This window comes from Bathycoccus prasinos (genome assembly GCF_002220235.1).
Source record: "Bathycoccus prasinos genomic : Chromosome_13".
NCBI lineage: Eukaryota > Viridiplantae > Chlorophyta > Mamiellophyceae > Mamiellales > Bathycoccaceae > Bathycoccus > Bathycoccus prasinos.
In genome coordinates, this window is record NC_023996.1 from 301,003 (window position 1) to 324,783 (window position 23,781).

The 23,781-nt window shown below is 49.0% G+C and overlaps 14 protein-coding genes across 14 annotated transcripts; 7 read left to right on the plus strand and 7 right to left on the minus strand.

Moving 5' to 3' along the window:
* Positions 1 to 19: 19 nt before the first annotated feature.
* Positions 20 to 1,633, minus strand: Bathy13g01220 (aspartyl-tRNA synthetase; the record flags this gene model as incomplete). The annotated part of the gene is made up of 1 exon (XM_007509304.1): positions 20 to 1,633. One exon carries the CDS (start codon positions 1,631 to 1,633, stop codon positions 20 to 22), a length of 1,614 nt encoding a protein of 537 aa, XP_007509366.1.
* A 403-nt stretch (positions 1,634 to 2,036) lies between these two features.
* On the minus strand, positions 2,037 to 4,130 carry Bathy13g01230 (D-erythro-sphingosine kinase; the record flags this gene model as incomplete). The annotated part of the gene is made up of 1 exon (XM_007509443.1): positions 2,037 to 4,130. The coding sequence occupies one exon, from the start codon at positions 4,128 to 4,130 to the stop codon at positions 2,037 to 2,039; it is 2,094 nt and encodes a 697-aa protein (XP_007509505.1).
* A 273-nt stretch (positions 4,131 to 4,403) lies between these two features.
* On the plus strand, positions 4,404 to 5,507 carry Bathy13g01240 (predicted protein; the record flags this gene model as incomplete). Its single annotated transcript, XM_007509584.1, has 1 exon — positions 4,404 to 5,507. The coding sequence occupies one exon, from the start codon at positions 4,404 to 4,406 to the stop codon at positions 5,505 to 5,507; it is 1,104 nt and encodes a 367-aa protein (XP_007509646.1).
* Positions 5,508 to 5,622: 115 nt separating this feature from the next.
* Bathy13g01250 (unknown protein) lies at positions 5,623 to 6,918 on the minus strand (the record flags this gene model as incomplete). The annotated part of the gene is made up of 1 exon (XM_007509474.1): positions 5,623 to 6,918. One exon carries the CDS (start codon positions 6,916 to 6,918, stop codon positions 5,623 to 5,625), a length of 1,296 nt encoding a protein of 431 aa, XP_007509536.1.
* A 165-nt stretch (positions 6,919 to 7,083) lies between these two features.
* On the minus strand, positions 7,084 to 7,992 carry Bathy13g01260 (unknown protein; the record flags this gene model as incomplete). The annotated part of the gene is made up of 1 exon (XM_007509514.1): positions 7,084 to 7,992. The coding sequence occupies one exon, from the start codon at positions 7,990 to 7,992 to the stop codon at positions 7,084 to 7,086; it is 909 nt and encodes a 302-aa protein (XP_007509576.1).
* A 117-nt stretch (positions 7,993 to 8,109) lies between these two features.
* Bathy13g01270 (predicted protein) lies at positions 8,110 to 9,222 on the plus strand (the record flags this gene model as incomplete). The annotated part of the gene is made up of 1 exon (XM_007509577.1): positions 8,110 to 9,222. The coding sequence occupies one exon, from the start codon at positions 8,110 to 8,112 to the stop codon at positions 9,220 to 9,222; it is 1,113 nt and encodes a 370-aa protein (XP_007509639.1).
* A 92-nt stretch (positions 9,223 to 9,314) lies between these two features.
* Bathy13g01280 (predicted protein) lies at positions 9,315 to 12,083 on the plus strand (the record flags this gene model as incomplete). Its single annotated transcript, XM_007509532.1, has 1 exon — positions 9,315 to 12,083. The coding sequence occupies one exon, from the start codon at positions 9,315 to 9,317 to the stop codon at positions 12,081 to 12,083; it is 2,769 nt and encodes a 922-aa protein (XP_007509594.1).
* Positions 12,084 to 12,455: 372 nt separating this feature from the next.
* On the plus strand, positions 12,456 to 13,634 carry Bathy13g01290 (predicted protein; the record flags this gene model as incomplete). Its single annotated transcript, XM_007509375.1, has 1 exon — positions 12,456 to 13,634. One exon carries the CDS (start codon positions 12,456 to 12,458, stop codon positions 13,632 to 13,634), a length of 1,179 nt encoding a protein of 392 aa, XP_007509437.1.
* Positions 13,635 to 13,738: 104 nt separating this feature from the next.
* Positions 13,739 to 14,725, minus strand: Bathy13g01300 (predicted protein; the record flags this gene model as incomplete). Its single annotated transcript, XM_007509496.1, has 1 exon — positions 13,739 to 14,725. The coding sequence occupies one exon, from the start codon at positions 14,723 to 14,725 to the stop codon at positions 13,739 to 13,741; it is 987 nt and encodes a 328-aa protein (XP_007509558.1).
* Positions 14,726 to 14,966: 241 nt separating this feature from the next.
* On the plus strand, positions 14,967 to 16,957 carry Bathy13g01310 (ferrochelatase; the record flags this gene model as incomplete). Its single annotated transcript, XM_007509312.1, has 2 exons — positions 14,967 to 15,510; positions 15,756 to 16,957. The coding sequence occupies 2 exons, from the start codon at positions 14,967 to 14,969 to the stop codon at positions 16,955 to 16,957; spliced, it is 1,746 nt and encodes a 581-aa protein (XP_007509374.1).
* Positions 16,958 to 17,433: 476 nt separating this feature from the next.
* Bathy13g01320 (putative metalloprotease) lies at positions 17,434 to 19,155 on the plus strand (the record flags this gene model as incomplete). The annotated part of the gene is made up of 1 exon (XM_007509332.1): positions 17,434 to 19,155. One exon carries the CDS (start codon positions 17,434 to 17,436, stop codon positions 19,153 to 19,155), a length of 1,722 nt encoding a protein of 573 aa, XP_007509394.1.
* A 124-nt stretch (positions 19,156 to 19,279) lies between these two features.
* On the plus strand, positions 19,280 to 20,665 carry Bathy13g01330 (autophagic serine protease Alp2; the record flags this gene model as incomplete). Its single annotated transcript, XM_007509305.1, has 1 exon — positions 19,280 to 20,665. One exon carries the CDS (start codon positions 19,280 to 19,282, stop codon positions 20,663 to 20,665), a length of 1,386 nt encoding a protein of 461 aa, XP_007509367.1.
* Positions 20,666 to 20,734: 69 nt separating this feature from the next.
* On the minus strand, positions 20,735 to 21,739 carry Bathy13g01340 (Peptidase S1, chymotrypsin:PDZ/DHR/GLGF domain (ISS); the record flags this gene model as incomplete). Its single annotated transcript, XM_007509455.1, has 1 exon — positions 20,735 to 21,739. The coding sequence occupies one exon, from the start codon at positions 21,737 to 21,739 to the stop codon at positions 20,735 to 20,737; it is 1,005 nt and encodes a 334-aa protein (XP_007509517.1).
* A 74-nt stretch (positions 21,740 to 21,813) lies between these two features.
* Bathy13g01350 (predicted protein) lies at positions 21,814 to 23,493 on the minus strand (the record flags this gene model as incomplete). The annotated part of the gene is made up of 1 exon (XM_007509314.1): positions 21,814 to 23,493. The coding sequence occupies one exon, from the start codon at positions 23,491 to 23,493 to the stop codon at positions 21,814 to 21,816; it is 1,680 nt and encodes a 559-aa protein (XP_007509376.1).
* Between the last annotated feature and the right edge of the window lie 288 nt (positions 23,494 to 23,781).

The following is a 23,781-nucleotide window of genomic DNA, read 5'->3' on the forward strand; positions in this document are numbered from 1 at the left end:
TGTTTGTTATTATAGATATCTACGGCGTAAGACGCTTCGGATCTCTCGGAAACATGCTCGATTTACGAATGTTGTTCAAGCCCAAGTACAACATGACGACTCTCTCTAAACCGACGCCGCACCCTCCGTGCGGCAACGCGCCGTACCTAAACGATCGAATGTAGCTCTCCAATTCTTCAACTGGAATGCCGAAGTGTTTCGCTCTCTCCGTCAACAACTCCGGGTCGTGAATTCTTTGCGCGCCGGAAATAATCTCTTCGCCTCGGATGAAAACGTCAAACGAGTTCGTGTACTCCGGGTTAGCTCCGGGTTCCGGCATCGTGTAAAACGGTCTTGCTTCGATCGGGTATCGGGTCAAAATGTAAAAGTCCGTGTCGTACTTCTCCTTGACCAATTTCCCTAAAATTCGTTCGTGTTCCGTGCTCAAATCTCCGTGCGGATCCGCCTCCGTGATTCCAGCTTCGTGCAACATTTTAATCCCGTCCGGGAACTCCAATCGCAAGGATTTTCTCAAATACTTCAAAGGCGCGAACGGGTACTGCGCATTAATTACCTCCAATTGCTTCGCGCACCGTTCGCTCAACCCGTCGAACATGTTTACGAACAACTCGTCGATGACGTCCAAAACTTCGCTGTAGTGTTCTTTAATCGTCATCTCGAAATCCAACCCGGTAAACTCGCACAAGTGACGGTGCGTGTTGCTATTTTCCGCGCGAAATACAGGTCCAATCTCAAAGACCCCACCAAAATCCGCCATAATAGCCATCTGTTTATACAACTGCGGCGACTGTGCCAAACACGCCGGCTGCCCCATGTAATCCAACTTGAACACGCTCGCGCCGCCTTCCGAGGCGCCCGAAATCAACTTTGGCGAATGAATCTCTATCATATCCCTCTTCCTCAACGTCTCGCGAAACAACGCGGACACTTCACTTTGCACTCGAAAAATCGAGTTATTCGCCGGCGTTCTCAAATCTAAAATCCGGTTATCCAACCTCGTATCTTGGTTCACTCTCGAGTACTGCTTGTCCTCCGGCGCGTTGTCGATGTCCGCCTCCGACCGGGACAAATCCGAAATTTCCAAGGGAATCTGTATCGATCGCGACACGCAAAAGATTTTCGGGCACGTCATTTCCACGATCGTGTTCGAGCAACTCTCGATGGGTTGTTCCGGTTTCACCAACTCCCCGGTTATGTCCACGACGGATTCTTTGTTCAGGTTGCCAATGTACTTGACCATTGGTTTGCTCACTCTCACGTCGTCCACGAAGAACGCCACTTGCAAGGTTTCCGACCCTTGGCGTAAAATGAGAAACGCCCCTTTCCCTTTCGCTCTCACGGAGTGCACGCGACCTCGCAACGTCGCCGTCTTCCCGATACAACGCTCGTCCAACTCTTCGATGTTTGTCCACATCGTCTCGGTAATCTTTTGCGATTGAACCATCTCCATGTCTCCGTAGTTTTCCGTGCAGTTATCCGGCTCGTTCAGCTGTTGTTGCTCTAACTCCGCGGCTAATTCTGCCGCTCGAGCTGCTTTCTTCGCTTCTTTTTCCGCTTTCGCGGCGAGCTTCTTCAACGCTGACTTGGATAAAGGTTGGCCGTTTTCATCCACTTTTGGGATGTTGTCCGCCATCTTGATGAGAAGATGTCGTAGTAGTATTATGAGTAGTAGTGCAACGTCTAAAACAGACGTATTACGTAAGAAGGAGGAATACTATGCTTCGTTCTGCCCTTAGTATTGGTGTGAACAACAACTGTTTAACGCGATGCTGTTAATAGTAGTATTAATACGAATTACAACGCTTTCGTTTCGTAATAATAATGTGGAAAAAGACCCATCGGAACCTAAAAAACGGAAGCGTAAAAGTTTCCTCTTAAAGTGCTTAAAGGGATATTGTATGACTTCCAGCGCAAGCGCAATGCGAGTAAGTATTATTATATATTACAGAACAACTCTCTCTATCGGTATTATTATTCTTATTATTCTTATTATTAGTATTGTTATCATCTTCTTCTTAAAGTATTATTATGTTACGTCAAGCTATGCTTCCGCCAGCCGCTGCGGCGGCGACGACGTGGAAAGAAGAAGAAGAATACGTTTGAGGAGAAGACGAAGAAGGCGCGAAGGAGAAGACGTTCGCTAAACCTCTCTCGACGCTGCCTTTTACCGTGAACGTTTCTTCGCGAGAGCAGACGTCTGGAACGACTTCGCCGTCAATCATAACGCGGCCACCTTCGTATAAGTCGGGAGGTGCAGATGGCGCATCCGGATCTTCTCCTCCGTCGACGCATCCGAGCGGGTTGGCGGCGTTTGATCGGGAGGCGTTGGTAGAACCGCTCACACCTTCGGTTAAATCGGATCGACCGAGTAACGTGAGCTCGAATTCGCTCGTTTTTAAGTACGTGACGGCGTCGTTCTTTGCGTGCGATCCTTTCGTGTCAAAGTCGAGGAGTAATTTGAGCAAGTTTAGTTTGCTCGTCGGGTGGACGATGATGATGTCGAAGAATCCATCGGAAGGCGAAGCGAGCGGCGCGGATTTCGTGTCGCCGCTGCCCCAAGGGAGGTTCATAGCCCATATGCCTAGGATATTTTCGTCTTTAATCGTTCTGAATTCGCCTTCTTTACGACCGAGGAGTGATTTTCCCAGTCGTTCGCAGACAGACTTGGTCTCTTGTGAAACTCTGTACGTTAAATCCATCTTGTACGTTCTCAGGTTGATGAGTCTGGCAATCGCTTGGACGATGAAGCGCGTTCCTCCCAAACAACGAAAGCGTTCGGATTCCAAATCAACATCCGCGAAAAACCCCCACGATACGCTCAGTAAAGCCGTGTTTTGATACACCGCTATTCTGTTGTTACTAATATTATTGTTGTTCGTGTTGCTGCCGTTCTTCTTACTGCCGTTTCTCCTGTCCAAACTTAACCTCCTCTTGCTGCTGGTGCTTTTTGTCGTATCGTTCGTCGTATCGTTACTGCCGTTCTCGTCGTTGCGATAAATTGCCAGTCTCGCTCCATCCAATCGAATCGTTTGGCCTTTAGCGATGAGCAACGCCATCGTTGTCGCATCGTTCACTTCTTCGCTCTGTTCCGCTAGAGAAACGCAAATGGCGTTCCCGGAACCGGCGGGAATGGCACCGATTGGAATACTTTCGTGCGTCCCGAGCTCTTTTTGCGCTCTCTCCACGCCTGCGTACGCTTCGGCAATGGTACCATCACCTCCGATGGCGATAATACCGAGAACTCGGGCATCTTCGTTGTGAGTAGTAGTATTACTCTCGTATCCTCGACCTCTCGTTAACAACAAGGACTCTTTACTTCTCTCGTACGTTCTCTCTTCCGTCTCTCCACTCCTCGTCGTCACGATTGCCTCCACCACGCAGTTTCTCGCGCACTTTAACACCGGCTCCACGTGTTTTTTGAACACTTCTTCCGCCTTCCCTCTTCCCGCGGCTGGATTTATAAACACCAAAAATCGCCCTCTCTTGTTCATTCGCTGATGTTCCAACCCGCACTCCTCCTCTATTCGTTTCACGTCCTCTAACGCTTCGTCCAAAGACTTGTATTTGACCACGTGAACGTTCTTCTTGTGTCCAAACCGTTTCCCACTGTTCCCTTTCGCCGCGGCGGCGCTAAAATCATCTCCCGCGTTTCTCGAAGTAAAAGCGCTCGCGGAGGAGGACAAAAATCGAGGCAACACCGCGTAGTCAATCAACCTCTTCTTTCTCGGAAACGAGGTGATTACGATTCGATGTTGACGTGTTGTTTTCGTCTCCGTCTTATTCTTCTTCTTTATTCTGCTGCCAACGACTAACTCGCACGACACGATGTCCCTTTTTCGAACCACGCAGAATTCTTCGTCTTCGTCTTCCTCCTCCTCCTCCTCCTCGTCAGCAGAGGATTCGATTCCATCTTCCTCCAAAGTCGTTTGCAGTCGCATCACTTCCCCCGCGGCGAAGACTTTTCTTCGTACGTATTCGTCCCCGCCTTTATTCTTTTCCACGTCGTCGAAGGATATTCGGCTCGTTCTTGCTTCTAAAACTCCTCCTCCTTGACCAGTTTTTGTCGTCGCTCCATCCATCGAAGGAAAAGTCGTCCCCGTCCTCGATGCGGAGATCGAATCCAAACTCATCGTCGTCCGTTCTGTCTCCTCCTTTTGTTTCCTCCCTCTCTTTTCGCCTCCTCCTCCTTTTTTAGTGGTAGTGTGAGTATCATCGCGCGCACCACCGAGTGCCCCCCCCGCGAAAGGGGATAAAGACGAGGACAAAGAGGACCCCGACGGCATCCTTGTCAGCACACAGATGGATGGAAAACTTTTGAGGAAAGCGGCGGCTTTTTCCCCATTATTTTATTCATCACATCACTCACAAAAGGGAGCGAGAAGAGAGAGTATTTTTGACTTTGAATGACGACGACGACGATGATTCAGACGACGACGACGAGAGTTTGGTCTTCTTCTTTGTCTTCTTCTTCTTCTTCGCGGAAGAGCAGCAGCCATCGCGGAGGAAGAAGAGTCGTCGTCTCGTTGAGGAGGATTCCTTCTCAAACGTTTTCTAATTCTTCCAACGCTTCTTCTCTTTGCCGAGGCGTTGATGGCGGCAACAGCGGCGGGTTCTCGACGCGAGAACCGGAAGACGAGGACAGAGACGCAAAGTTTGCGCTTTTGTTCGCGGAAACGTTTGAAAACGCGTCGTCTGAATCGTCTGAATCGTCTGACTTGTCCTCGTCCCCTGCTCCGAAGAATTCGCTGTTGGAACTTTTAGAAGAAGAGGAAGAAATTAAAGAACCGCCGGTTTCTTCGCTTTCATCGATTTTGATGTCGTCCTCCAATCGGCTCGAAATCATCGAAAACGGCGATGGCGAAACGACGCGTAAAGCTTCTCTTTCTTCGACTTCCTCGACTGTGATCGCCCGGTGGATTCTCGTGGCGAAATACGGCCACAAAGCCGAGTGCGTTAAGATGTTGCACGAGTGGGCGGACACGGTAGGGCGAGCGGCTGGATTAGACCCGACGCGCGATATTTTACTCGTATCGGGGAATATTGGCGCGAACGAGTCGACGATTGAGTTGGAAATCAGGAACGGGTTGAGCTCTGTCGGGGCTTTCGATCAGTTGATGCGGAATATAGACGTGACGATGCACAGAGAATGGGGGATGCGATTCGCCGAGCACGTCGTGGACGGGACGACGAGGTGGGAGATTTTCACCACGCATCCGTTTGTGAGTGGTAGTAGCAGTACGAGTAGCAACAGTAGTAATAGGAGCAATAGTAAATACTCCAGGCCTGGGGTGTCAAGAACGCAACCGAGACGCGTGCTTTCGCCGCAAAAGAAGACTTCGACGGAAAGTAGAAGTAGCGCGAACGGCGTGCGCCCGAAATACGAAGACATACCGGAGGAGGAGTTGATGAAGTACATAGGGAAAACGTTACCAGACGGACGCCGGGTGGTTGAAAACGCGTTCGGTGTTCCAATGGTTATCAACCCCGGAGATATCTTTTTTGATTGAAATGATATTTCTATATAGTACGTGTGTGTAATATATAATTAAAGAAACACGCATCTGCTGCGCGATTATTAATACCTGTGTATGTATGCTTGCATTCTAAAATACTATTCCTATTTCAATGGTAGTCTGATTTTTGCGATTGGGAGAGATCCATGTCCAAATCGTCCATATCGAAATCGTCCTCGTCCTCGTCCAAATTCTCTGCTTTGGCTAATTGTTCCGTGAGATTCGACCTTTGTCGTCGATGTCGATTGTACGCTTCGTCTCCGCCTCCGTTCAAAGGAACACCTCGAGGTGGGAGCGGAGGTTTTTTATCCGTGCTCGCATCGCCACTCGCTACTCCAGAGCTCGTTCTTCGTAAGCTTCCGCCCACAGACGTCCCTCCACCCACTTTTTCTCCGCTTCCGCTCGCGCTCGCCGGCGACGTACCTCCCACGCCCGGCGGACACGCCAACGGCGTTCTCGGTTGTTGACTTGGCGTCGATAAACTCATCGAATTCGTCGGACTCGAGCTAAACACCCCGGCGGCCATCTGCCTCCTCAACGCCGCTGCTCTGACCGCCTCCCTCGCCGCTCGATTTCGTTGGACCGCGTACGCCCTCCTCGCGGCGTCCGGATCCTCCTGTTCCATCTTCGCCTTCATCTGCCTCACGTGATCCGGTGTTAAACCTCCCGGTAAACTCTCCCTACACATCGGACACTGCGAAAAATCGTTCGCGCGACACTCCCCCAGACAGCTCCTGTGAAATCTGTGCGTGCACGGTAAAGTATAAATCTCTTTCTTCTTTCTTTGCTGATGTTGTTTCGTTTCGTTCTCTTTCCCGTCCTCGCCGTCGTCGGTCGTCGTCGTAGCGGTACTCACAACGAGACTCGCCAAATCTGCCCGACTGACTCTCGGAGACTCCACATCGTCCAGTCTGCACATGCATATCGCGCACACTTCGCGTTCTGGAGACGACGACAGGTTTGAAAAAAATGGCGACCCTCCTTTGCTCCCGTTTGATGACGATCTCGGCGATACGCTCGTATTTCCAATACCTCCAGGCATTTGCAGTAAAGGAGGGGACATTCGAGCTCTCGTCCTTAACTGCGATAAATTCTGCGGCGTTTGAAACGATAACGAAGGAGAGGTGGAAAATGAAGCAGCAGTTCTGGCATCGTTCTCCTCTGTAGTAGTGGTCCCAGGAGTCGTGTCCGCATTGTTCGTATTCATCATCAACTTTTGCGCGGATTCAAATTCCCCTTTTTTCCCACGACGGGAGGGTGTGAAAGATGAGGACGCTAATAAATCCAGCAATTCGTCGTGCGAATTCGGACGCGAATGAAGCGCATCATCGACTGCAAACAACGACGACGATTCAGACGCCTTCGTGGTCATTGCAACGGTGGTTGTGTCTTCCTCTGCCGTCATTTTTATGAAGCGAAATTTTGAATTTTTAAGTCTTTTCCAAAGCGGTTTGAAATCCTCGAAGCGGACACAAAACGTGGTGTGTTCGCGATATAGTAGTACATTACGCTTTTTATTAAACTCTTTTCTCTCTCTCCCTAAACCCTACGCGTGGTAATAGAAGCTATTCTATCCTCTCCCTCTCGAGTAGTAATCGTACGCGTTCGGGTTATAATTCATACCGCCGTTGAAGTTGTTGTTGTTGTTAAAGTCGTCGTCGTTCGACGGATATCTAGAAGGCCTGTTGTTGTCGATATCCTTTCTTTGCTCTCTCACGCGACTCTCGTATTTATCTTCCATGGTGAGATAAACGTCGGAGAGAAAGATGATCAACAGAGCAAGGATGAGCCCGAGGAAAATATACGCTCGGAAGCGCATTAAAGAGACGCACGTGGAGTGGAAGCAGTTGGTGTAGGCGAGCGCCACGCACGGTAAACACGGGACTAAGAAGCAAAAGAATTCGCACAACTCAGCCGGTCGTCGTCGCGGGCGCGAAAAAGTGTGCAAAAAACCGTCCGAATCGTGAAGCGTAAACGGAGAAGACCTTCTCGAAGTCGTCGTCGCGTTTAAAACCGGTTGAATTTTAGTCGCGAATTCAGACATTGGGCTTTGGCACACCTCGCACAAGGTCAGCGTTTGGTTCGGTCGTTGCAGATTTTTCAGATATTTTATCCCGCACTCTCGGTTTAAGTGGATGCCAACTTGGGAACATTTACATCCCAACAAACACGCGCTGTTGTTTTCAATCATCACGTCGGATTTTCGTATCGGTTCTAAGCACACTCTGCACGACGCCACGATTCTGTTTTCCTCCTCTGTCTCCTCCTCACCATCCTCTTCCTCCTCGTCCTCTTTCCTTTTCGCCTCCTCGTTTTTTTCTTCTTCTCTTTCAGCGCTTTGAGAACGAGGCGAAGAAGCAGAAGACATTTCCACTATTACTTCTTCTCCTTCTCGTCGTCCGCTCGTCGTCGTCGAGTTCTCCCTTTCCTCTTCCTCTGCTGTTTCTCGCGCGCTCGATGATGATTGCGCGTTGCCCATCTTTGTCGCGCAAACAACCGCTCGTTGTTGTTCTTATTCGTGCGCGTATTTTTGAAGATACGAAAGACTTTTCCCCTAAAATTCTCTCTCGGAAAGCGCGAGAAATATGCACGCGTGATGCGCGCTTGGTTGTCTTCTTTGTCTTCTCCTTCTGCTTCTGGGGCTTTTTTGTCCTCGTCGACGAGGAACCACTGCTGTTATTACGTTTCCTCGTCTCGATTGAATTCGAAGCGCAGAGCGATAAAGACGAACAACAACAACAACAACAACAACAACAACAACAACAACAACGTGGAAGCGTTCTCGTCGTCTCACGTGAATTCCCCTAAGAGAAGTACTCCTCCGAACGAAAGTAAACATCGCAAAGCAGCGGAACGGAGGCAAAGAGAAGACGAGAGGAAAGAAGAAGAAGAAGAAGATGCTGTGAAAAATGCGCTCTCAAAAGTGAGCGGCTTTTATGAAATTGGAAACGTGGATATATACCGATCCATAGATGCGTGTCAGAAGAAGGTGTTCAAGATGTCCGATTTTAAGACGAGTTTGGCGGAGATTGGAGTGTATCACGGAAAGTCATTTTTAGCGTTAGTTTCCTTGCGAAAACAAAACGAGAGATGCGTAGCGATCGATTGTTTCGAGAACCAAGCCGAGATTAACAGAGACGAGAGTGGAGTGGGTGATTACGAGAAGTTTCGGAAGCACGCGATGAAGTTTTGCGAGGCGATGAAGGAAGACTCGAAATTCGTATGGGACGGAGTCGTCGACTCGGACACAAACATGCCGAATTTCATCAAAGTCATCTCGAAAGACTCCACGAAATTGACCAAGGAAGCAGATTTTAACGAAGACGACGACGGTCCGGTGCGAATCTTCTCCATCGACGGATCGCACACGGTAGAGACGACGTTGCGCGATTTATCGTTCGCCGCCGACGAGTGTTTGCACGAACAAGGCGTCGTCATACTGGACGATTGTTTCAACCCAGATTGGCCCGGGTGCATCTCAGGACTCGCAAAATATCTCGACTCATCCAGTAGAATCGTCCCATTTGCCATCGCCTACAACAAAGTCTACCTTTGCGCGCCTTCTTTAGTCGAAACGTATCAAGCGCACGTAGCGAGAGACCGGAACGTTTGCGTGCGTAAAAAAGCGAGTCTCTTTGGACACGAGTGCTTGGTGTGCAAACACGGCTGGTTGCACACCTTTCACGGGAACGACGACACGTACTCGTAATAATAGTGAAATAGTAATAGTGTAATAATCATCAACGCGCGGCAACTGTTTTAGCAGATTTCTTGTTTCTTTCCTCAGAAAAAAACACTCAAATGCCGGACGACGACAACGACGATGAGTTGTTAACTCTGAACATCGCCGGCGCCTCTTCTTCTTCCGACGTTGGCGAGGACGATAGAAGTCGTGGTGGTGGTCCTAAAGGTAATCCGCGCAAGCGAACCGTCGCTCGAGGGAAGAAAAAATGGCAAGGCGGGAAAGAGAAGCGGCGGGGAAACGGTGATGCAGTCGGAGGAGGAAACGGGGAGCGAAGAAGAAGAAACGACGACGACATGAACGAAAAGAGAGGAGGAAAAGGAGGCGTCAAAGAGACGACGACGACGATAAACAGAACAGGGCGGAAACGACTCGTTCTCGACACCCGAGCAGAGGAGGAAAAGGAGGAAAAGGGGAAAGGTGGCGGCGGCGTTTCCACTTGGGTGAAGAAACCAAAGACGATTCAGACGACGACGAAAAGTAAGAACGGAGAGGACGAAAGAGAAGAAGAAGAAATGACGGCCAAGGAGAGGTTCTTGAAAAACTCTCGAGAACACAAGGAGAAGTTGTTGCTGAACAACGCGGGAAAATCATCGAAAGAGAAGATGAGCGAATTGGTGGAAGTTGAGAAAATGGAAAACGAGAGCGGCGACGAGGAAGAAGAGGCGTTTAATCCCGCAGATTGGGCGAATTTGATGAAGAAAGCGACGAGGAAAGACGAAGATGACGATAACGGTGAGTCAAAAGAGGAAAAGAGGAACGGAGAGAATAAGAACGAGAAGAGAGACGCGGCGCCGCATCGGGATCGGGTGTTTGATAGCAACGCGACGACTGCGAAGTCGTTCGCCGAGCTCGGCGTTCCGGAGACGCTGATTAAAGTCATGTCTGAGTCTGTGGATTTACAATTTACGACGCCAACTTTGGTACAACAGTTGGCAGTGCCGTCGATTTTAGCCGGGAAGGACTGCTACGTTCGAGCGGAAACCGGGAGCGGTAAGACGTTGGCCTACGTTTTACCGATAGTTATTAGTTTAGGAGTAGCGAAGCCTAGAATCGAGAGGAAAGATGGAACGAGAGCGTTGATTATCGTGCCAACGAGAGAGTTGTCCACGCAAGTTTCTTCATTTATCGAGAAATTATCGAAACCGTACCATTGGATTGCCACCGGATCGGTTCACGGCGGCGAAAACAGAGCGAAGGAGAAGGCAAAGTTGAGAAAAGGGTGCGTCGTGTTATCCGCCACCCCGGGGAGACTGTTAGATCACTTGCAAAATACTGCCGCTTTTGTATTCGTGAATGTCAGTTTTGTCGTTTTTGACGAAGCCGATCGCGTTTTAGATTTAGGATTCGAGAAGGATATCGACGCTATTTTAGATATCATCGAGCGAACGAAAAAGGAAGCGCGGGCGGCGTCGGCGTCGCCTCCATTTTCACAAATGACGTTGCTATCGGCTACTTTGACGCCAGGCACAGACCGTTTGCGAATGAAAATGCAAAATGCGGTGACAGTGGACGTTAACCCAGAAGCTGATCGCGAGATTGAGTTTGTTCAAGGAGAGGACGACAACGAGAACGACGAGGACGAAGAAGGGTTGATGAAAGCAATGGCGAGAGCTTCCGGGAGAGCAGTTGATGGCGACGATGGGAAGAATAGAAAGATTCGCGTGCCTTCACAGCTCACGCATACTATATTTGAAACGCCACCGAAATGTCGAATGGCAGCTATCGCCGGTTTACTCGCCGGATGGGCGATGTCTGATTTGAACAAAGTCATCGTGTTCCTCGCGAGCAGAGAGTCCGTTGAGTATCACTACGAAATCTTGTCCTGGTTAGCTGGGCAGAAGAACGACGGAGAAAACGATGAAGAAAACGACAGCAGCAGCAGCAGTAGCAGCAGTAGTAGTAGCAGTGGCAGCGCGAGCGGTGAAAGCGATTCAGACGACGATTCGGACGATTCGGACGATTCGGACGACGACACCGACGCAAAGAAGAAGAAGGAGAAGAAGAAGAAGAAAAAGAGCAATAAAAAGAGAGGAAGCGGCCTCTACGAAGTCTTTCGTTTACACGGCGCACAAAAACAATCCGAGCGTCAAAAGACAGTCTCTAGATTCCAGTCCCAAAAAAGAGGCGTCCTTTTGTGCACCGATGTCGGCGCTCGCGGTTTAGATTTCGACAACGTCGGCGCGACTGTGCAAGTTGACCCTCCGGCGGACTCGAAAACGTACGCGCACAGAGTCGGTCGAGCCGCGCGTCTAGGCAACGACGGCGAAGCCGTTCTTTTCCTCGGTCCAAAAGAATTGGAATTCGAAGACACGTTAAAAGAAGATATCGAAGATCTCACGTTTTCAAAGGCAAAGTTAGGGGCTGTTTTGGACGTTCTCGCGCAAACAACCATGCGCAAATATTGCGGCAACAACAAGAATCCTTCCTCGCGAAACAACCCAACGGAGCACATCGCGGTCAAAGCGTTGCTTTCCGCCGCGGAACGAAAGATGCAATCCGACCCAAGTCTCAAATCTCGCGCCGAAGACGCCTTCCGCTCCCACGTCCGAGCCGTCGCCGCCTACCCGTCTGCGCTCAAACACATCTTCCACGTCAAACGCTTACACCTCGGCCACGTCGCCGGCGCGTTCGCTCTCCGCGAAGCGCCAATCTTGGTCGGTAAAAAAGGCTCCGCCGCGTTTTCCAACGCCAAAAAGCTCGATAAAGTCACCACCGAGCGTAAAAAGAGAGAAAAAGAGAGTCAAACGAGGAAGAAACGCCTGCTCCGAAAGTTGGCGACGAATCCCAGTAAACGAGGTCACGCCCCCGTCGGCGGTCAGATGTAATAGTATTTTGTTCCTTTACGAGATTCGAACTGATTAGAAACGGATATATGTTGGAACGTTAATACGTTCTGCAGACTTTCCTACTTTTGAACATCTCAGACAACATCTGTTTCTCATACGGCATATAAAATTGAAGAAATACAGAGACTCACTGTCTTCGCTTTCGACGCGCTCGTCCTATTTGATTTCACACTTTCCTCGGTGTAAACCAAATCTTCATTTTTTTAAATCATCTTCCCCTTTGCTGAGTCACAAAAACCACACGAAAAGCTCTCACTCACTCTCTCTTTCTCTCTTTCTCTCTTTTAACGGACGAACGTACGAATGACACCTTTACTCTCCTTTTCTCCGTTCGTCGTGTCGTCGTCATCGATGCGTCGGAGACAGACGTCGTCGTTTACGTCTGAATCGTCTGTATCGAGAACAAAAAGATTGATTTTAAAATCATCGAGCAAAGTTGTGGGGGGTGGAGGCAATCGCATCTCTCACGTGATGATGATGGTCAATTCTTCGTCTACGTTTTTTATGAACAACCAAAAACGGCGACGAGGACGAGGAGGGCGAAGAATGACGGATGAAAGACTCGTGATTAGTAATAGCAGTGGTAGCGCGACGGCGGGCGGAAATGATGACGAGAACAATGATAAAAGTAGTAGTTGTTCCTTGAAATTCATCCAAGAAATCAAAGAGAAAATGGACGACCCGTTAGCCGAGTCCAACGCGACTGCTTTGGCGTTAGTCTTTTTAACCGTGTTAGCGGTGGTTGGATACATCTCCAGTGGGTTAGGGTCGTTAAACGCCACGAATAACATTCAAGTCGCGCTTCAGTTGGTCGTACAAGCGGTCGCAAAAACTGGGTTTACCGCCGCGTTTGCGTTGATTTTTATATCGGAATTGGGAGATAAGACGTTTTTCATCGCCGCGTTACTGGCGATGAGAATGGGACGAATGCCGGTGGTTATTGGAGCGACTTCGGCGTTAGGGTTGATGTCAGTGATTTCAGTGGTCATTGGAAGAGTGTTTTCGGCGGTACCGGCGAGCTTTTCGAATACAATTCCCATCGGCGAGTACATCGCGGTGGCGAGTTTGTTGTTCTTTGGGTTGAAGTCATTGAAGGACGCGAGCGACATGCCAAAGAAGACGAACGCGGGCGGAGATAACAACAACGGAAATATTAAAGTGGATAAAGATGGAGTGATCATTGAAGGCGCGTTGGCGGAAGCGGCCGAGGACGTGTGCAAAGCAGAATCGAAGATCAAAGAGTCGGACGGGAAAGGGACGACGAACATTCAAAACATCATCGAAACGTTTTGCTTAATTTTTGTCGCCGAGTGGGGGGATAGATCCATGTTGGCGACGATTGCTTTAGGCGCGGCGCAAAATCCAGTCGGCGTGGCCGTAGGGGCAACGGCTGGACACTTATTTGCGACGTTCATTGCGGTCATCGGCGGAAGTTTGATTTCGAAGAAAATTTCCGAACGCTTCGTCGCGTTTTGCGGCGGGTGGTTGTTTCTGCTTTTCGCTTTGTTCACCGCTATCGGCGTCTTTTAATTCATATATTATTATAAATCTGTGAGAGTCATTTTCTATTATTTATTATCATCTCGGTTGTTGTTCTTAAGATTACTACTAACCACACCGTACCAGGTATATAATTATTCCGGTAAAATCTTCGACAACAGCGCAATCAAGACAACCCCTGCTAACGCCCCGGCTAAATGCGCGACGTGATTCACTCCGCCCGCTCCTACGCCTCCAACTTTTCCTATCATTGCCGCTTCGTTCAAAAATCGTTCCATCACAAACTGACCGAGCACGACGACTTCCAAAATCCTTTTCCATTCAAACTTAAGCTTGACTAAAACGCTCACGGCGAACAGACCAAACACCGCTCCCGAGGCGCCCAACGAGACCGTCGCCGCCGCGCCCATTCCTAATACCCCACCCACTGACTTTGGCAACATCAACCACGACGCCAACGACGCGCCCGTTCCGGTCGCTACGTACGAACACCACACACCAAACGCGCCTTCCTCTTCTTCGATCAACTTGCCGAATATGTACAAGAAGAAAATATTCGACGAGAGATGATCCCAACTGGCGTGGCAGAAGGTGCACGTGACGAATTGCCACCACGTCGGATCCACGTGGTTCAAATAAAACATTTTCATCATTGGAAGTTGCAACCAATGGTCCAACGCGAAGAATAAAAAGTTGAAGAAGAGTAAAGCAAAGACGCCGTTGTATTCGTTTTGTTTGTTATTTTGGTTGTTGTTTCCCAGGACGTTGACGGCAGTGCCGACGACTTTTGTCACGTCTTTCGGGACTTCTTTGGAGTATTTCTTCATGATGTTCGAGACGTCTTTGAAACCGTCTCTGTTGTCGTCTTTGCCAAACGCCGCCGTTGGTCTCCTCGGATTCATTCTCCGTCTTCTTCTTCGTCCTTCTTCTTTGTCTTCTTTGGAGCATAAAAAAAGCGACCACGGCGACGATGATGAAAATGCATTCCCCCGAACAGTATTCCCCTCGTCGCTCTTGTTGTTCCGCAAAGCCACCGTTTCTCTTCCCCGCACTCGGCCGCTGCTTTTGCCGCTGCTGCTTCCGACAAAAAGTCTCGTCGTCGTCGTCTGAATCGTCGTCATCGTCAGATGTTTTTTGTTGTTCTTTTATACTTTTACCGTGTGTTTTGTGTTTTGTGTCTTTCTTCTGTGACGATGCTGTTTTTGAGCGGTTCTTTAATAATACACTCGTCTGCCCCTTTTTTGACGCTTTTTCACAAGGAATTATTGAATCGCAAAAATTGCAAAAAAGCAAAAAAGCTGGATTTTACATGCAGCTGTTTTCGTCAAATTTTGAGAGATAAAACACACGTAAAAAGTGATGATGAGGGCATCGACGCCGTCATCATCATCATCATCATCATCATCATCATCATCAACCTCTTGTTCGACGTCGTCGTCGCAATCGTTTCCTTTTGAGAGAAGACAAAGAAGAAATACTACGACGCATCGTCGAGGTCTTCTTCTTTCGCTTCGTCGTCGGGAAAAGCAGCAGAAAAGGCGACAACAAAAGACGGGGGTTCTGGACACGAATGACGTCGTTTACAACGTCGCGCGATGCGAAAGTGGTGACGACGGTGATGGACGACGAGGACGACGACGAAAAAAGACGCGCTCACATTCGCGCGACGTGCGAACGTTCTCCTCCTCCTCTTCCTCCTCCTCTAATAAAAAAGTAGTCTCCGCGGCGACCGCGTTTGAAAACGCCACCACCTCAGTCTCCATCGATTGGAACTCGCAAATACGAAAAGCGAAAGACGAACGAGTCGGCGTCTTGTTATTAAACTTAGGGGGACCGGAAACGCTCGACGACGTCGAACCGTTCTTGTTCAACCTCTTCGCCGATCCGGATATCATTCGCTTGCCGAGTACGTCTTTTATTTAGAAAGAGAATTTGGTTTTTGTTGTTGTTGTTGTTCTTCTTCGTGTTGAAGATGATGTGTTCTTTTGATTTGATCTTCGTTGTTGCGTACTTCTCTCGTTTCGTTTACGCGCGAATTATTTGTGCGTGTGTATGTGTTTGTGCGCGCGTAATCATCGGAACTTGATGACTCGTGATTATTTAACTGACAAACGACGCGTTTTTCTCCTCTTACAACAACTCGAAAAACAGATGGTTTACAATTCTTGCAAACGTTCGTCGCGACGCTGGTGAGCAAATCGAGAGCGCCGAAGAGCAAAGAGGCGTACGAGTCCATCGGAGGTGGGTCGCCGTTAAGACGAATTACAGACGAACAGTCAGAAGCGTTGAAGAAATCGTTGATATCGAAAGGTTTGACGAACGTGAAAACGTACGTCGGCATGCGATATTGGAAACCGTTTACGGAGGAGGCGATTGAGAATATTAAGAGAGACCGCATCACGCGTTTGGTGGTTTTGCCGTTGTATCCGCAGTTTTCTATTAGTACCAGTGGGAGTTCGTTGAGGCTGTTGGAGGAAATCTTCAGGGAAGATCCAATTTTAAGCACCGGGGTTTTACAACACACGGTCATTCCGTCGTGGTACAGTCGCCCGGGATACGTTTCGAGCATGGCAAAGTTGATAAAAAACACGTTGGAATCTGAGGCGTTTAAAGACGCGCCGGACAAACCGGTCGTTTTCTTCTCCGCGCACGGTGTGCCAACCTCCTACGTTTCCGAAGGCGGCGATCCGTACAAAGATGAAATGGAAGAGTGCGTGAAACTTATCACGAACGAGTTGAAAAAAATAGGCTGCGAAGGGTACAAGCACGTTTTGGCGTACCAATCGAGGGTCGGCCCGGTGGAGTGGTTGAAACCGTACACGGACGACACGATCAGAGCGTTGGGGAATAAAGGCACCAAAGCGTTGTGCGCGGTCCCGGTATCTTTTGTTTCCGAACACATCGAAACGCTAGAAGAAATCGACCAGGAATACAGAGAATTAGCGGAAGAGAGCGGTATTGAATACTGGGGTCGCGTCCCGGCGCTCGATTGTGACGAGGTATTCATCGACGATTTGGCCAACGCCGTCGTAGAAGCTTTACCAGCCAGCACAGCCGCGGCGCTTAGTAACATCACAACCACCACGAATACGAACTACGTAAAAAACTTGGACGATTCCGAGATCGTTCCCTCTAAAAGCTCCGTCGAAGAGCTTTTATCCGTCTACGACAACTTAGACCTGCGCATACCGACGAGGGAGTTCACGTACGAAGCCGACGACGTCTTGCCGTTCGTCGCGGTCGCCGCGTTTTGTTTATTCTTAGGCATTCAAATCAGATTAGGGATGGAAGGGATTTTCGTTCCAGGTGGGGGGATCATACCCAGCGATACGCCGCCGATTTTGTTTCAATAATAATAATATATCATCGAATACTAAACTAAACTCGTATCAAAGCACTGCTTTGTGTTGTTAAAATCCTCACTGTATTGATGCATTTCTTACGTCGTCTTCGTCATCATCATCTTCATCATCATCGATCGATAACACACACTACTAATACTAACACTTTGAGCAGTAGCAGTAAAATGCTCCTCTCTTCTCCTCCTCATCCTCCCGTCGTTGGCAATCTTCGCGCGCGGATTGTGAATCCTTTTAACGGCATTCATGCGGCGCTCTTTCCCCGTCGTCGTCTTTGTCGTTCAACGACGCAAACTTTCGAGTTTAAGAAGAAGAGGAATGCTTTTACCATCGCATCATCGTCATCGTTATCATCGTCATCGTCGTCGTCTCTGGGGGAGAACTCTCTGTGTGGCTGTTCTTATCGTCGCCGCTCTGATGGTACGATGAGAACTAAATTCGCGTCCTCGTCGGTGGCTTCGAAACACCCCATGAAGGGGAGGTTTCGGCATTTTTTTATCGGCGCGAAGAACCGCCATTACCAAAGCGAAACGAAAAATGTCGCGCCGCCGCGCGCGTTGACGAGAGATGGAGTGTACGAGGAGGAAGAGGAGGAGGACGACGAAAGCTTTTACGTTGGGGACGTCGAGTGCATCGTGGACGTGTCGTTCGTGTCGGATGCGGACGGTAACCCGGGCGACGTAAAATTGATGGCGGAGAAGGCGCGAATGGACGAGGGGAAGTTGGAAAAGATGAGGGAGAGATTCGAGAAAGATGCGAGGGCTATTTTGAAACTCTTTGTCGATGCGAGCGGTGGTGAAAGTGATAGTAGTGGTAACTTTAACGTGTACGACCGATTGAGAGAAAATTTAGGGGACGATTTTCCGGAACAACTTTCACACGCGGAACTCTCGGTTGCGTTGTGCGACGACGCATACATTCAAGCGCTGAATAAAGAGTGGAGATCAAAAGATGCGCCTACAGATGTTTTGAGCTTCCCGAGTGGTGGAGAAGAGGAAGGAATTACCGCGTTCGGTCCAATTTGTGTACTCGGGGATATCATTATTTCCGTGGAAACTGCGCGAGCGCAAGCCGAAGAGGTTGGACATTCCTTGGAGGACGAGTTGAGAGTGTTGCTTGCGCACGGGTTCGCGCATTTGCTTGGGTTTGATCACGAGCTAGGGGAGGAAGAAGAGAAGGACATGCAAGAGCTCGAACGAGAAATCATGGTGGCCTTAGGGTGGGATTATATCAAAGATGGCGGTTTAATCGACCGAGTTTCATCCTCTTCTTCCGCCTCTTCTTCTTCGTCAGAGGCGAGCAAAAAAGTTCTCGTGGTGGATTTGGACGGCACGTTATTGAACGAAAGTTCGCGCGTTTCAGATCGAGTTGCAAAGGCTCTTCTCGAAGCATCCAAAGACGACTCGACGTTGATTGTTATAGCCACCGGTAAAGCGCGTCCAGCGGCGAAAGCGGCGCTGGCGACAAACCCGCTTTTGAAAGATTCGCGCATAGTTTCCGAGTCGTCGCCCGGGATTTTTCTCAACGGTGGTGCATCCTACGGTGAAAACGGCGTTCCGCTCATAGACGACGCGTTACCCGTAGAGTGCGTGCGAAAAGCTTTCGAGCAAAAATACGACGAAGAGTTTGCGTTGACCGCGTTCACGAGCGACGATCGGTGCTTAGCGTTGCGATCGTCTCCGTTTCTGGACGAACTTCACGAACGATACCACGAACCTAAATGCGAAATATTGGCGACCGTGGACGACATCATCGCCCAAAGTCGAGGCCAAGTGAAGAAAATGCTCCTCATTGGTCCGAATAAAGATGCCGTCGACGATTATTCATCCGAATTTTCCAAATTATTTATCGACGCCGGCGACGGCGCTTTGGTCACTCGAGCGGTAGCCACGATGCTCGAAGTTGTCCCAAAAAATGTCGACAAATCTCGAGCACTCTCCGCTTTGCTCGATAGTCTAGTCTTAGCAAACGAGAGTAGCGATAGAAACTATCGTCTCGTCGTCGTCGGCGACGGCGATAACGACGCCGGAATGATTGAATTCGCCGCTTCGATGAATACGGACGGAATCGAAGGCTTTGGCGTTGCCATGGGTAACGCGAGCTTCTCGTCTAGGAACGCGGCATCTGTCGTTCTGGACGAAACGAACGCGGACGACGGCGTCGCCGTCGCCATCGAGCGGTTCATTTTGTAATATGTGTATTATTTATCATCCATCGCAAAAAGGTCTTAATAAAAGCCAAAACCAACCCCTCGGACAAAACAAAAAAATATTCTCTCGGAAGACGAGACGACGACGTCACACTTTTCAAAGCATCATGCGCGAAGAAGTGCGAGGAAGTCCTTCGCGTCGACGTCGTCGTCATCTCTCATTCTATGTTTTCGTGTTCATTGTGGTCCTTTTCTTGGCTTTTCGCGGGGTCGCGTGTAGTAGTCTTCATCAGGAAGACAAAGATACAGAAAAAGGGCGGACGACGAACTCGTCGTTGCTACAAAAAATACGCGGAGGAGGCAATTTTGATGAGAAAAAGAAGTACATCGTCACGCTAAAGTCACGCTACGAGAGCTTTAAACTGTGCAAAGAGAGGAAAGAATTCAATTGCAAGAAGGCTTTCCGTTCTGGGTTTACCGTTTTCGCGACGGAACAGGAGTTGGAGAGGATGAAGTTGGATCTGGACGCTTCGAGGATCGAGGATATCGAAGAGGACGCGATCGTTTCGAAGATGTCGCCGCCGTGGCATTTAGATCGAATCGATCAAAATTACTTGCCCTTGGATAATCGTTTGTCGTTTAGCGATCTGGATGGTACGCAAAGAGGTGAAGGCGTTTATGTGTACGTACTCGATACTGGAGTGCAATCTAAACACGCAGAATTGCGCGGGAAAATCGATTCGCACGTGACTGCGCTCGATCCAGATGAAGACAATCTTCTGGATCTCGATCCGGATGGTCACGGTACTTTTTGTGCCTCATTGATTGCAGGTCGCACTACTGGCGTTGCACCTGGAGCAAAAATAGTGTCAGTGCGCGTGTTAAACTCGGATGGAGCGGGAAGCGTTTCAGATGTAGTCGCTGGACTCGAGTGGACCAGCGATCAAATCCTTTCGAAACAAGCGGAAAATAGCGATATGTTTAAAGGTGCGGTAGTTTTACTCGCCCTTGGAGCTCCCATTGGCGTCCGTTCCAGGGCGCTTGAAAACGCTGTGGACAGGTTCGCTCGAGAAACGAACAGTTTGTTGGTGACTGCGAGCGGCAACCAAAACGCGGATGCGTGTGCTTCGGTGCCAGCGAGAAGCTCGAGATGCATGACCGTAGCAGCTACGGATAGCAGAGATATGAATTACGCGTGGAACAATTTAGGAAGATGCGTGGACGTGTTTGCCCCCGGGGTGAGATTGGTAGGTGCGTGCGCTGGTCAAAACAGGTGTACAAAGAAGAATGAAGTAGACGCGATTACAGCAAAATCATCTCACAACGATGACGACGATGATATCGAATCGTTATACGGCTATCAATCTGGCACATCTATGGCAGCTGCCGTCGCGGCTGGAGCAGCAGCCCGTATTCTTTCAGAAAATCCTAATTTCGGGGCCGAAGAAGTAAAAGGGATCATCATAAGAAACGCGACGCGGGGTATCGTTGTACTCGGAAGTTCATCTGTGCTCTATACGGTGACCTACAATCGTTTACTCCGCTTACATTGAATAAATAAGAGAGAACAAAAACGAACGACGCCATGCAATACTAATAAAATATAAAATGAATTGCTATAATCATCTTGCTGCCGAAAGCTTTTGAGAAATTAATACGTAGGAATCAACGCCAACCGCGAAGAATATACCGTTATTCGTTCCCGCACTCACTCCCGACTTTCCCGTATACGTTGGCGCCAATATACCAATCACGGCGCCACCAGAATCGACCAGCACACCGCCGCCACCTTCGTTTGGAAAAGAAGCCGTCGTTTGAATACAATTCCGCAACGGGCGACCAGTCGCGGAAGGCACTGTTCTATTCAACCCCGATACAATTCCAGAACGAATTACTGAATTCCCGATATCTCCACCACCTCTTCTGGAAGACTCCTTAAATGCCGCCAAAGCATCCTGCCCGACTTTCAAATTTCCCGAACGGCCAATCTTAGCCGCTTTCGGCGGCGGAGCGCCGGCGTTGTTTCCCTCGACTTTATTCACTCTCAGGAAAGCGATATTCGTATCGATGTCGCTAAACGCCACCGTCGCGGCATACTCGCGTCCATCCGCAAACTCAACTTGTAAACTCTTGCTATTCTTTGACAAATCCGTCGCCGTCGTGGCTACGTACCAATTATTGTCGTTTGCGGCGATTGACCACACGAAACCAGAGGAGACGAGAAGTCCCGTTTCGCCGTTGAAAACGCTCACTAAAGATTCCAAAATCGTTGAAGCAGCACTGATCGATTTGGATTCGTCCACCAGCATCGCGTGCGCGGCATTTTCTGATGATGATGTTGCGAGTACTAAAGCAGTAAATGTTGGAAGTAGTACCACGTCTCGTCGATGACGTCGTTGTCGTTCACCTCCTCCGCTTTGGTTCTGCGATTGGTGGTCGTTAGGGGATTTGCAAGCGGAAGAATACGAAGAAGAACTTTTAGAAGGGAGTCTTTGTCGATGATTCGACGACACCGATGCGAAGAGAGAGGAACGAAATCTATCGTTCGTGACGCTGCGAGCAGCAATATCAGCGCGAGACGATTGATGATGCGGCGAAGCGAGAGATGGATGTGCGATGAGAGACATTATTTATCCTTGGAGAGAAGTGTGGTACAAGTGCTGTCAACGTGGTGTCAAAAATACGATGTACGGAGTAAGTTTCAACCGACTAAATTTTGCACCCACTTCGTCGTAGGTTTCTCCACGTACTCGTGAACAATCGCAGATAAACCGACGAGCATTATTACGAACGCGATGACGATTACATCGGGGTATCTGGGGTCATCTCCGCCCTCGTAATTTCGAAAACAGTCCGACCACGTGCGAATATGTTCGGCTTGTCGATCGCACGGAGGGAAAAGGTTCATGGAGTGTATTTCCATCGCGGTCCAGTACGAATAGAACGGAAACTGGAGCAAGTATATTGCGAAGGACCACTGACCGATGCGTTGCGGGATTTTCAAATTTAACAATCGGTAGGAGTAGGATTCGGTGCAGGCGGTGAGACCAAACAGCCACGCGGCGACCGGGAGGGTGAGAATGAACTCGTTGAATATGCGGATATTTTTTGAGTCGGTGTGAATACCGCTGAAAACCATACTGGTGATGATCCAGATGGTGAGAAAGAGGCTGAGAACGTCCGTGCGGAAGGCCCATTTTCCCCGATACGATGAGGTTGACGAGTCAGCTTGGTTCGCTTCTCCCGCCTCTTCTTCCTGTTGTTCCACTTTGAGGGCGTCATCGACACGCATTCTTGCAGCACCCAAGAGCATTCCCATGAAAAATAGAGGCAGGCGAACAGGAAACCAAGCTCGTGCGCAAAAGTATGCCCGAACTCCGTCCAGATCTGTATCCAATGCGGTGACCAGAGTAGAGGCGCGACCATTGAAATCTTTATCCTTCCAAATGTTACGAAAGTACGTGGAATTCATGATACCCATCAGGGTGAGCGGTAAGAAAGACGAAAGGTGGTAGAATCGAAGGATATACTTTTTATAACCAGCCAATTCAGCCGAGAGGAGCAAAGTTTTGTCAATGCTGTTGTGGATGTTTTCAACAGTCTCCTCGCCACCTCCGCCACCGCCACGGAAAAATAGTCTCTGTTTGATTCGGTCAACGAGAGAGCGCTTGTTGATTGATGAAGCAGCCTGTTCTTCGATCTTCTCCTCCAAACTCGCAAGTTTTCTGCACATCCACGGAAAGCAAAAGTAAAAGCCGAGCTGACAAGATAAACTCCAGCACACGGAGTTCCAGTAACAGAGCGAAAAAATCCACGAGTGCATCAAGAAAGGCGTTAAAGCAATACCCATAATAAGATTGACTTCTCCGCTTTTATTTTGCCAAAAGTTATAATCGTCTCTTATTTGCGCGTAATTTAAGAACACAAATGGTGCATACAAAACTAAACATATCCAGTGCAGAGGCAAGGCACGAGCGTATCGTCGTTTGATAAACGTCCAATAAGAGAACGTCTCGGTATCGCAGACTTTATGCCGATATCCCACGTATAAAACGAATCCAGTAATCATGAAGAAGGTACTCACTGCGAGACCTCCTTGAAAATCGATTGGCACTTGATTTTTGGAGCCATAAAATAGTAACCAGTGTCCAGACGCGATTTGAATCGCCGTAATTGCTCGAATACCGGTGATGGCGGAAGTATCAATTTTCGGTGGCTTTGACCAAACTTTTTTCTCCTTTTTCTTTGCGTCGCTCATAATTTCTGCTTCACCTTCTTCCGTCGCACTTGGTGCCATGTCAATCACGCGAGAGTGTACAAGGTTGCAGGTATGAATTGGATCATCTCTGATCGTCTCGTCGCGGTTGCGTCTAAGAAACATCGTCGTCGAAGCGTCGTCGAAAGTGAAGGAAAAAATTTCTCACACGCTTCTTTTTCTGTTTTTTCGTTGTTGTTGACCGCCAGAAATAAGCCCGTTATCTTTTTCGAATCGCTTGCTTCTCTGTCGATGATAGATAAACAACGCGCGAAGAAGTACAACAACGATAAAAAAAGCACCGGCAGAAATACCTATAGTCTTGGCGCTTGCAATTTTCTTCAGTGGCGGTGATGGTGGTGGTGATATTGCAGTTCTGATAGGCGGTATCATTTTGCAAGTGCCCATCTCAAA